The sequence below is a fragment of the Pongo abelii genome, chromosome 7, assembly GCF_028885655.2.
Source record: "Pongo abelii isolate AG06213 chromosome 7, NHGRI_mPonAbe1-v2.0_pri, whole genome shotgun sequence".
Classification (NCBI taxonomy): domain Eukaryota; kingdom Metazoa; phylum Chordata; class Mammalia; order Primates; family Hominidae; genus Pongo; species Pongo abelii.
In genome coordinates this window covers 160,542,711-160,553,533 of record NC_071992.2, presented here as the reverse complement: position 1 = coordinate 160,553,533, position 10,823 = coordinate 160,542,711, and the positions used below count along the sequence as shown (strand labels likewise).

At 57.4% G+C, this 10,823-nt stretch overlaps 1 protein-coding gene across 3 annotated transcripts in view; it reads right to left on the bottom strand.

Moving 5' to 3' along the window:
* Positions 1-1,361: 1,361 nt before the first annotated feature.
* SPATC1 (spermatogenesis and centriole associated 1) overlaps positions 1,362-10,823 on the bottom strand; it is a 29,256-nt gene continuing 19,794 nt past the window's right edge. For 2 of the 3 annotated variants that reach the window (XM_054519252.2, XM_009244173.4), the window contains exons 2-5: positions 7,920-8,474; positions 7,274-7,813; positions 7,010-7,149; positions 1,362-1,771 (exon numbers count right to left, since the gene is read on the bottom strand). In XM_054519252.2, coding sequence (XP_054375227.2) covers positions 1,442-1,771; positions 7,010-7,149; positions 7,274-7,813; positions 7,920-8,448 — 1,539 coding nt within the window. In that variant the 5' untranslated portion in view covers positions 8,449-8,474 and the 3' untranslated portion in view covers positions 1,362-1,441. Of the gene's footprint in view, positions 1,772-7,009; positions 7,150-7,273; positions 7,814-7,919; positions 8,475-10,314; positions 10,603-10,823 lie in introns of those variants that run through there. The other variant, XM_054519251.2, reaches the window with a different exon arrangement.

Genomic DNA, 10,823 nt, shown 5'->3' with positions numbered 1-10,823 from the left:
CGGAAGCGTTTCCCCATTCGTGGAGCCCTCTGGCATCCACTCAGGAGCTCCCAGGACAGGGCGGCCAGTAGCTCCCAGGCTCTGCTCGCCTCTCATCTTTCTAATTGGGCTTGTGAACCAGCACACACTCCCGCGGTCAGCTGGGTGCAAGCGTCTCTTAAATAGCCCTGGGAGTTTGGGTCAGGGCTACCCTTCCTGCTGGCTGGCAGGGAGGTGGAGGGGCTTCTGGCAGGAGCTCTTCCCTGCCCTTCCCAGGGATTAAGAGGCTGGTGTCTGGCTGGATTCCCTGGAGGTCTGGGAGTGGGGAGGGCAGAGGCAGGAAGCTCAGCAGCCCAGGCATCCCCGGAGGGCCCGGCACACCCTGCGTACCCTCTCTGTCCCCTGACTCCTTGCTGGTTGCTGAAAGATTTCCATTGGAACTCAGACCCTGTGGGTCCACTGTTGCCTTCTGCCATCCTCTCTGGCTGGCAAGCACTGGTGCTCCAGGACCCTCCTCAGTTGGGGTTTTGATCTCCCTCCCATCACAGCCAGCCTCCTTGCCTTCCTGCGTGCAAGCTTGCCCCTGTCTCACCCTGTGGCCGCGGCCCCTCTGGGCTTTCCCACACTGCACTTCTCCCCTTCCATGTCTTCCTCCCCAGGAACTTCCTCTCCTGGCCGCTCCCCCTCAGCTTCCTGCACTCTCCACAAGCCCTTCCCAGCACCCCATCTGCCCTCAGTGCACTGTGGGAGGCCCCTGGCCTGCCCCCAAATCTTGCTTGTGCTCCTCAGCTCCTGCAGCAGGTGGGGTCTGCCCTTGCCAGCTCTGAATCCCTCTCAAAGTCTCCAGGACGTGTGGGATGGCCTTAGGTGTCTTGGGAAGGGGCCAGCACTTCACTGGGCTGCCCCATGCTCAGGTTGGGGTGAGACTGCTTTCTCCTGGCTCTTCTCTCCTTGAGTGTCCTCTTGTCCTCAAGGCCTGGAAGAGCACCCCCTGCCCTTCACCCAGCCCTGGCCTAGTATGGGGGCAGGGATCCCACACCCACATCCTTGTCTCCTCTCACCTCTGCCAACTCCATGCCCCTCACCACTGCGGCAGGCACAGAGCCACAGCCCTTCCCTCCCTGCTCCACCCCTTCCTGGTTCCTACCCTTCCCCATCCCAGTCCCAGGAGCTCCCACTGCTCTCAGTGCCGTGGGAGGGGAGCCTGGGGGCCTTCAGACTAACCCCTTGCAGACCACTGCTGAGGCCTCTCGGGCTCTCGCAGAGGGTCCGGGATGGGTGTTGACCTCCAGGGCAGGCAGGGCTGAAGGGGTACGGTGCAGGGGCCCGGTGAGCCACCCCAGAGGAGGCAGCACCACCCAGGAGTGCTGGCACAGGCCCAGTGACCAGTGTCTGTGGGAAGCTTTAATGGCCGTGCACAGGGCTGTGGGGCTGAGCGAGCCTGGACCTCCCAGCTCCAGCGTCACCAGATGAACATGGGCTTGCCGTCATCGTGCGCCAGCTGGTTGAGGCAGGAGAGCAGCAGCAGCGCGTCGGTGAGCATGCTAGGGTGCACGGTCTCCACCAGCACGCGCTTCAGGAAGTCCATGGTATAGGAGCCACCCTCGGATGCCGCCAGCTCCGGGCGCTCTCGCAGGATGCCATAGGCATTCACCAGCTGCTCGGTCAGCGCGGGGTGCACCCGCCCGTTGTAGCCCAGACTCTGCAGCCTGTTCATGATGCTCACATAGCGCTGTGTGAGCATCTGGCACAGCTCCTCGTCCAGCTTGTGGTCACTGGGGTTCAGGGAGGCCTGCGGGGACAGCGGCCATCAGGGACCCTTCCTTGCCACACCTCCACACACAGGCAGGTAAGGGGAAGACCAAGGGGCAGGTGAGGCTGCGAGACGGCCAGGATCCGAGGGGTGTGCGGTGGGGAGGTTCTGCGAGAGACCTCAAGGGTCTAGGACAGGGGAACCCAGTGGGCAGAGCCTGACAGGTCTCCAAGGCCTGATCCGGGCAGGGCAGGTGGCTCTCAAAGCTCCCCACTGGGGCCTCAGCCACAGGATGGAAGAGGATGCCCCAACCCTGTCGTCTGCTCCACCCACCACCAGGGATTGCAACTGGGCTGAGGCCTCCAGGGACTGAGGACAGGGGGCGTGGCTAGGCATCTGGAGGTACACAGGGTCCCCTGACCCAGGAGTCTAGGGTCTTTCCCAGGCCTCCTCCTGGCTCCCTGCTCTGCTCCCTTTCAGCGTCTGAAGGCCCCCCCTTCCTTACCCTAGCCTCCATCCTCAGCACCCTCCAACCTGCACACCCCCCAGGGGACTCCCTTTCCTCCCCCATCACTGGACTGACAACCCCAGGCAAGTGTTGGCCCCAGCGCTGAGGGGCCTTTCTCCTTCATCTGCCTCCTCCTGGGCCTGGGAACCAGCACATCTGGGTCAGTTTCCACTCACTTTCTCATGCCCTGTGTCCTCCCACCAGCCAGGCAGTGACTGGGTCCCACCCTAAGGCATGTAATCATGAAGGCAGCCCCTCCCACCCCACCTGCCACTGCCCCCTGGATGTGTGACCTGGGCAGTTGTGGGAAGCCCAGTGCCCAGCTCAATGCTCTGTTGGCACCATCCTGAAGTTCTAAGTTTTGAATTATTTTCATTTTGCACTGGGCCCTGCCAATCTTGCAGCCTGTCTCAGGTGCAGCTGCCCCCACCTCCAGGCTTGGCCCTGCCTGCTCTCTGCACAGGCCCACAGAGCCACGGGTCTGAAGTGGAATTGGGTGAGCTATCCCCTGCCCGAGCTCCTCCTACAGTTTCCGCTGCTCCAACACTTGGGGGAGGGCCACCCTCCAGTGTCCCCCGATCTGTCCCTGCACCCCTCTTCCAGCTACGTCCTACTGTGTCCCAGATGGCTGACATGGTGGTCCCCAACCTGCAGGGAATACTCTTCCCTACTCCTTGCCCAGACAAGCTATTCAGGCACCACCCCTCGGGGAAGGCTCCCAGGCTGGTCGTGTGCGCAGGGTACCAGGCTTGGGGCTAGACTTAGGACCGGGCCCAGTTAATGTGACGCCAACCTCTGCTAAGTGCTCCCAGAGCCTGCGTTCAGCACCCCTGTTGCCTGGGACGTGCCTGGGATGCACCTGTCTCTCCCCAGCTGGAGGTTCTTGGCCCCTGAGCCTTCTAGGCAAACGAGTAATATGCACAGTTGTGGGGGGCAGAAGGCACCATCGAGGTTCAGCGCAGGAGTAAGGGCCCGTGGACGGCCGTCCTCAACGGCTGCTTCTACATCACACTGGGACTGAGCCTGTTTCCTTGCTGGGATGTGAAGGAAATCACAGTGCCTCCTGCAGGAGTGTACTGGGGGTTACAGGCAGCAGCCCCAGTGAGCACTGAGCACCAGGTCACGCAGGGCCCCCCCCCATGGGGGATGGCAGTGCACTCCCATCTCAGTGAAGTGAGTTGGAGTTGTGTCTTTTTGTTGTTGTTATTGTTGTTTTGAGACGGAGTCTCGCTCTGTTGCCCAGGGTGGAGTGCAGTGGTTCGATTTCGGCTCACGGCAACCTCCGCCTCCCGGGTTCAAGCGATTCTTCTGCCTCAGCCTCCCAAGTAGCTGGGATTACACGCATATGCCTCCACACCCGGCTAATGTTTCTGTATTTTTAGTAGAGACGGGGTTTCATCACGTTGGCCAGGTGATCTGCCCACCTCGGCCTCCCACAGTGCTGGGATGACAGGCGTGAGCCACCATGCCCGGCTGAGGTGTGTCAGTTGTGTCTTACAAATATCACCCTGTCTTAAAAATATTCCTTCAAGGGCCGGGCGTGGTGGCTTACGCCTGTAATTCCAGCACTTTGGGAGGCCGAGGCGGGCGGATCACGAGGTCAGGAGATCGAGACCATCCTGGTGAACACTGAAACCCCCTGTCTTTAGTAAAAAAAAAAAAAAAAAAAAAAAAAAGTAGCTGGGCGTGGTGGCGGGCACCGGTAGTCCCAGCTACTTGGGAGGCTGAGGCAGGAGAATGGCATGAACCCGTGGCGTGGAGCTTGCAGTGAGCCGAGATCACGCCACTGTACTCCAGCCCAGGTGACAGAGCGAGACTCCGTCTCAAAAAAAAAAAATTCCTTCGAGGAATAGGGAAGGCAGGGCATCCAAGATGCTCAAGTATGAGGCCAAGATCTGGGTGGGGAGATTGTGAGGCAGTACCACCTTCTCTCTGCTCCCCTGTTCCCAGAGCATGCATCACCTCTATTATCGATGTATTGCTTTACGCATTTACTGAATGCCTCCCCAGGAGAGAGTGGATTGACTCAGGACTGCCTGGGGTACACCTGGCTTGATACTAGTCAGGAGTGAGTGGGTGCAGGGAGAAGGCGGCTGTGGACCAGGGAGCAGGTGACAGCAGTTTGGACCAGCGGAAGGTGTGAAGGATGAGAGAAGTGAGCAGCGGGAGAGTCTGTAGGACCCAGTGTCAATGGAATGTGGAGGAGTGCACACGTGACCGTGTCCACACCGTCCTCCCAGGCGTGTGCCTGTGCTCAGCACCCAGACCTTTCCTATGCAGCACCCGGGACACTGCCACGGGCTCCACGGCAAGGGAGTGGCAGCAGGTGTCACAGAATCACTGTCTGAACACAGGGCGGGCGCATTACAAATCAATCCAAAGACAGCCAAAAACCCATGTGAAAGTTGCTGGTATCAAAATAGTTACTTACGTCAAAAAAAAAAAAAAATGTAGTCAGTAGGCCAGTGCAGTGGCTCACACCTGGAATCCCAGCACTTTGGGAGACCGAGGCAGGTGGATCACTTGAGCCCAGGAGTTCAAGGTTAGTCTGGGCAACACAGTGAGAACTCATCTCTATAAAAAATTTAAGGCCGGGCGAGGCCGAGGCAGGCGGATCACAAGGTCAGGAGTTCCACACCAGCCTGACCAACATGATAAAACCCCGTCTCTACTAAAAATACAAAAATTAGCCGGGCGTGGTGGTGTGCGCCTGTAATTCCAACTACTTGGGAGGCTGAGGCAGGAGAATCGCTTGAACTTGGAAGACGGAGGTTGCAGTGAGCAGAGATCAGGCCTCTGCACTCTAGCTTGGGAGACAGAGCAAGAGTCTGTCTCAAAAAAAAAAAAAAAAAAAATGCTGGGCGCAGTGGCTCATGCCTATAATCCCAGCACTTTTGGAGGCAGAGGCAGGCAGATCACTTGAGGCAGGGAGTTTGAGACCAGCCTGGCCAACATGGCAAAACCCCATCTCTACCAAAAAAATACAAAAATTAGCTGGGTGTGGTGGCGGGTGCCTGTAATCCCAGCTACTCGAGAGGCTGAGGCAGGAGAATTGCTTGAACTCAGGAGGCGGAGGCTGCAGTGAGCCAAGATTGTACCACTGCACTCCAGTCTGGGTGACAAGAGCAAGACTCTGTCTCAAAAAAAAAAAAAAAATTAGCCAGGTGTGTTGGTGCATGCCTGTAGTCCCAGTTAGCAGGGAGGCTGAGATGGGAGGGCCACTCGAGTGAACCATGATTATGCCACTGCACTCCAGCCTGGGTGACAGAGTGAGACCCCATCTTAAAAAAAATTGCAATAGGGAAAGGCCGTGAAGAAGTCCTCTTGCACACAGGCCTGTAACAGGATTTATCCCAAAAACGTCCTCAGGAGTGCAGGATTCCAAGACACTGCTTGCTCAGGGCCACTCGCCTAGCAGTGGCCTTCACCAATGAACAAGGCCACTGCAGTGAGCTTCTGTGACCTCTAAACCTGGTTTCAAGGCAGCTTACATGGACGCCTGTGTCTTTAAAAGCTTCCCTTTCAGGACCCGGCGCAGTAGCTCACGCCTGTAATCCCCACACTTTCGGAGGCTGAGGCGGGCGGATCACCTGAGGTTGGGAGTTTGAGACCAGCCTGGCCAACATGGAGAAACCCCGTTTCTACTAAAAATACCAAAAAGTTAGTCGGGCGTGGTGGTGCACGCCTGTAATCCCAGCTACTCGGGAGGCTGAAGCAGGAGAATTGCTTGAACCCAGGAGGCAGAGGTTGTGGTGATCCGAGATCACACCATTGCACTCCAGCCTGGGCAACAAGAGTGAAACACCATCTCAAAAAAGAAATAAATAAATAAATAATAAATATATATCTATATATTAGCTGGGCATGGTGGCATAAACCTGTGGTCCCAGCTACTTGACAGGCTTGAACCCCTAGGAGTTTCATGGTTGCAGTGAGCTAGGATCACACCACTCTACTCCAGCCTGGGCTGTGTCAAAAAAAGAGGCTGGGGCAGCAGAATCGTTTGAACCGAGAGGCAGGGGTTGCAGTGAGCTGGGTACATACACTATTGTGTACTCTTTTTTTTTTTTTCAGGTGGAGTCTTGGTTTGTTGCCCAGGCTGGAGTGTAATGGCTCAATCTCAGCTCACCCTGGGCAGGTGACAGGGCGAGAGTCCATCTGAAAACAAACAAACTAAAACCCACACACACAAAACTAACCCAAGGATGCTTTAACCAGAGGCAAAGCTCCAACCTGGACCCACGCAGCTCACAGTAGCTCCTGCTCAGGCTACACACAGGCCTGCAATCCACAGATAAACACAGCTGGAGCGAAAAAGCGGCCCGGAATGCAGCTGAGCTGTTTCCTCAAGAGAAGCCCAAGTGGTAAGTAGGGATGCAGCCGCCCTCCTGCCCAGCAGCCGCACACCCCCAACCCAGCTTCCCCGTGCCTTCTACAGCCTGCCACACGCATGGCACAGACACACACTCCGGCGTGTTGGCAAAGCATCATCCTCCACATGCGTCCACAGAGGAAGCCATCCTGGTGGCAAAGGGGGAGAGCCGCCCAACCATGCTGAAAACCCCCACCTCACCTTCCTCTGAGGAGACCGTGGGCTCCCACTGCCAGACACCCCAACACCTGCCGACCGTTGGCACTGAGCAGTCAGCTTCCTCTATCCCAGGGACTCCTCAGGTCCTGGCACGTTTGGCCTGGCCAGAGTGCAGGGTCCCGACGGCCCCTCATGGGCCAGCCTGCCCCCTGTCCCTGTAGGAACCCTGGCCACACACCTGGATGATCTTCTCCGGGATGTTGGAGACAGTGAAGCCGTAGAGCCGCACGCGCTCTGGGAAGATGCTGGACAGGATCCTGCGGTCCAGCTGGAAGGCAATCTCACCCACCAGCCTCTCCCAGGCCAGCTGCTTCGACTCTGGGGACACAGGATCTCGTCAGCCCAGGTGAGAGGGTGAGAGGAGCCGGGCTCAGCAGCCCAGGCAGGCGGCAGGGAGAGGGCCTGGGGGCCCGACCCGCGTGGAGCCCTCAGTGTCACTGACCTCGGGGGCTCTCGGGGAACTTGCTGGTCTTGCGGTGGGCCAGCTTCTGTTCCACCTCCATCATGCTCTTCCTCAACGGTTCTGTGGTGCGTGGACCCCGAGAGTCACTGACTGAAGCTGGGGAGGATGAGGTACGAGGTGGGGAGTGGGGGTTGTGTGGAGGACAGTGGGGGGCAGGCAGGTTCCGGGTTGGGGAATTATGCATTCGGGAAGGGAGATGGGGGGCACCCTGGGCGATGTGGGTGGTGCTTGAGGGTGTGTAGCTGGTGGCAACCTGGGGAGCAAGGGCGGGGGCAGAGGCAAGGACGGTGACCGTGGGGGAGGTGGTGGGGGAGGTGGGGACAGATGCAGGGACCACTTGTTCCTGGGCGGCACTGGGCTGGGCCTGTGTGTCTGAAGTGTTGAAGGAGAAGGCCGTCTCGGGAGCAGGTATGCCCATGGCTCTGATGGGGGTGGAGGTCTGGAGGGGTGCGCCTGCAAACGCCATGCTGAGAGGCTCTGGGTCCTGGGTCGACCGGGGGAACTCAGTGGAGAGTGGGACTAGTGATGTGGAGGGGACAGAAATGAAAAGAGGGGGATTAGAGTGAGGTGGGAGGGCTCTGCGCCCTCCCCCACTCTGCCACCCACCACCCACCACACCTGTTACCTTTGGTGGTGGCAGCAGGTACCACGCAAGCTGGGGACTGGGGCCCAGAGGGGCCTCCGCGGAGGGGCTCAGCCAGCCGCAGCCTTGGGGCCTCTGGCAGGACCAGGTTGCTCATGGGGTTGGCCAGCAGGTTCTGAGAGACCCCTAGTGGGTTGGCAGTGGAGCTGAGGAGGGGGCTGCTCAGAGAAACAGCCACCGTGCCCGTCACAGGGGCTATCAGGGGGCTGCTCTGGGACATGGCCACAGGGCCTGCCAGGGGGCTGCTGGGAGTCAGGGAGCCAGTGGAGGGCAGGCCCAGGGAACTGGCCAGTGTGCCCGTTGGGGGCCCCGCCATGGGGCTGGTCAGGAAGCCGGTGAGGGGGTTGCTCTGTGACATGGGTGCTGGGCCGGACAGCAGCGTGCTGAGGGTGCCTGTCAGGGGGCTCATGAGTGAGCCCGGCATGGCGCTGGGCTGCAAGCTGGTTAGCATCTCGGCCAGGGGTGCCAAGGCCATGATGCCCACTTCTTCCAGGACTGGTTCGTTTGCCATTGCTGGGGACGGGGGCAGGAAGACACCTGGGAACATAGAGAAAGCACTGAGACCTCAGGGGAGCCCCTCCAGACCACAGGGAGGGTGGTCGCAGTCTCTCTCACTGTGGTAGGGCCTGGCCACAGTGCCCATCTGTCCCCGATGAGCTGACTGGTCCGACCTGGCCTCTCTGAGCCTCACTTCTTAGGCAGGCCAGGGTGGCGGCCTCTCTGCCTCTGTGGGGAGTCTGTGTCTGCTCAGAGGAGCCTGGGAGTGGCTCCCCAAGGCCTCATCTCCAGCCCTGATTTTTGGGTCAGTTCTCCCAGGCTCACTTCTCTGACCACTTGCCCACTGCCCCCAGCCATGGGGACGTCCCGCTGCCCTTTCCTCAACCGTGCCCACCCTTTGCCCAGCAGAGGGTCTCCAAGCAGCTGGACTCTCAGGTCACCAAGTTGGCCCCTCTGTTCTTCGGTGGAGAGAAGAGGGCCCAGGCCTCCTGAACACTGTCTTTGTGGTGGGGAATAAGCCTCACCAGGTGGGGGCTGCTCAGGGGGTCCGTGCTGCAATGGACAGAGCCTCACGTTGCCTGGCACCCTTGCATGGTCCCTGCCCTGTGGGGCTTGCCGTGGCCTAAACAGGGATGCAGGTCAGAGCCGGCCACACGCCCCGGTCCCAGACACTGCTTTATGCTCTCTCCCTGCCCCCGGGAGCCTGCTTTCCTTGGTCCTGGAGGAGTGCTCCTTTTACTGGCCACTGTTTGGGGGAGAAGCCCCCTGATCCCCTGGGGGTACAGCTGCTGGCAGGAGTGGTGGGAGTCCAGAGAAGGTTTTTGTGAGTATGCAATTTCATTGAAAACTTCCACTTTTGTTGTTATAAATGCAGTACATGCTTATTATAGAGAAAGAATGGAAATACAGAAAAAAAAAAGATGAAAAGCCACAGATAGTTCCATCATCCCACAGTTAGTCTCTATTGAGGAGCCGCGTGTTGCCTTGGAGACCTTCTCTACCGTGTGTATATAGATCAGGAGTTGGCAAGCATTTTCTGTGAAGGTCTGGAGGTAAATACGTCCACCTTTGCCAGCTATATGGTCCCTGTTGCAACCGCTCAAGCCTGCCGTTGCCTTGAGAAGGCAGCCACAGGCAACCCGGAGGTGAATGAGGGAGGTGAATGAGGTGTATGGCAATAAACCTTTATAGATGAATACTACATTTTGGATTTCATGTATCACGTAATAGTAGTCTTCTTTTAACCATTTAAAAATGTAAAATTCAACCGCCTGAGCCTGGGAGTTCCAGACCGGCCTGCTCAACGTGGAGAGACCGTGTCTCTACAAAAAACACAAAAATTAGCCAGGCATGGTGGTATGAACCTGTAGCCCCAGCTACTCGGGAGGCTGAGGTGGGAGGGTCATTTGAGCCCGGGAGGTTGAGGCTGCAGTGCGCCATGATCATGCCACTGCAGTCCAGCCTGGGTGACAGAGTGAGACCCCCATCTCAAAATAATAATTTTAAAGAAGTAAAATTCATGGGTTTTTTTTTTTTTTTTTTTTGAGACAGAGTCTCGTTCTGTTGCCCAGGCTGGAGTGCAGTGGCACAATCTCGGCTCACTGCAACCTCTGCCTCCCGGATTCAAGCGATTCTCCTGCCCGAGCCTCCTGAGTACCTGGGACTACAGGTGTGTGCCACCATGCCCAGCTAATTTTTGTATTTTTAGTAGAGACGAGGTTTCACCATGTTGACCAGTATGGTCTTGATCTCTTGACCTCGTGATCTGCCTGCCTTGGCCTCCCAAAGTGGCATGAGCCACCACGCCTGGCCATAAAATTCATTCTTAACAGGCTGTGTACAAAGGTGGTTGTGGCATAGATCACATGTCCTTTTGTACCTTGCCTCTTTTCACGGGACACACACCACGGCAGCTCCGGCATCATGATTCTTTGCGAATGACACTATTGTAGCTGCAGAGGCCTCATCTTACGGACATGCTATTTTTTTACTGAGCCTGTCTCAGTGGTTGGGCATTTAAATTGATTCCCGTGTTCCCTGATGACAAACACCTTATTACGTAAGTCTTGATGATTGATTTTTTTCCTGGAAATAGACATTTTAGAGGCTCCCTCGGAAGCGTTCTGATGTTCCCCAGGAAGTCTCTGGGTGCAGTACTTCTATCTCTTCAGAGCTAATCCTCTGTGATGTGTGGTGAGATGTTCTGCCACTTTATTTGCCATTTGAATTCTAAGTTCTGGGCCAGGTGTGGTGGTTCATGCCTGTAATCCTAGCACTTTGGGAGGCTGAGATGGGCAGATCGCTTGAGCTCAGGAGTTCCAGACCAGCTTGGGCAACATGGTGAAACTCCATCTCTACAAAAAATCCAAAAATTAGCCGGGTATGGTG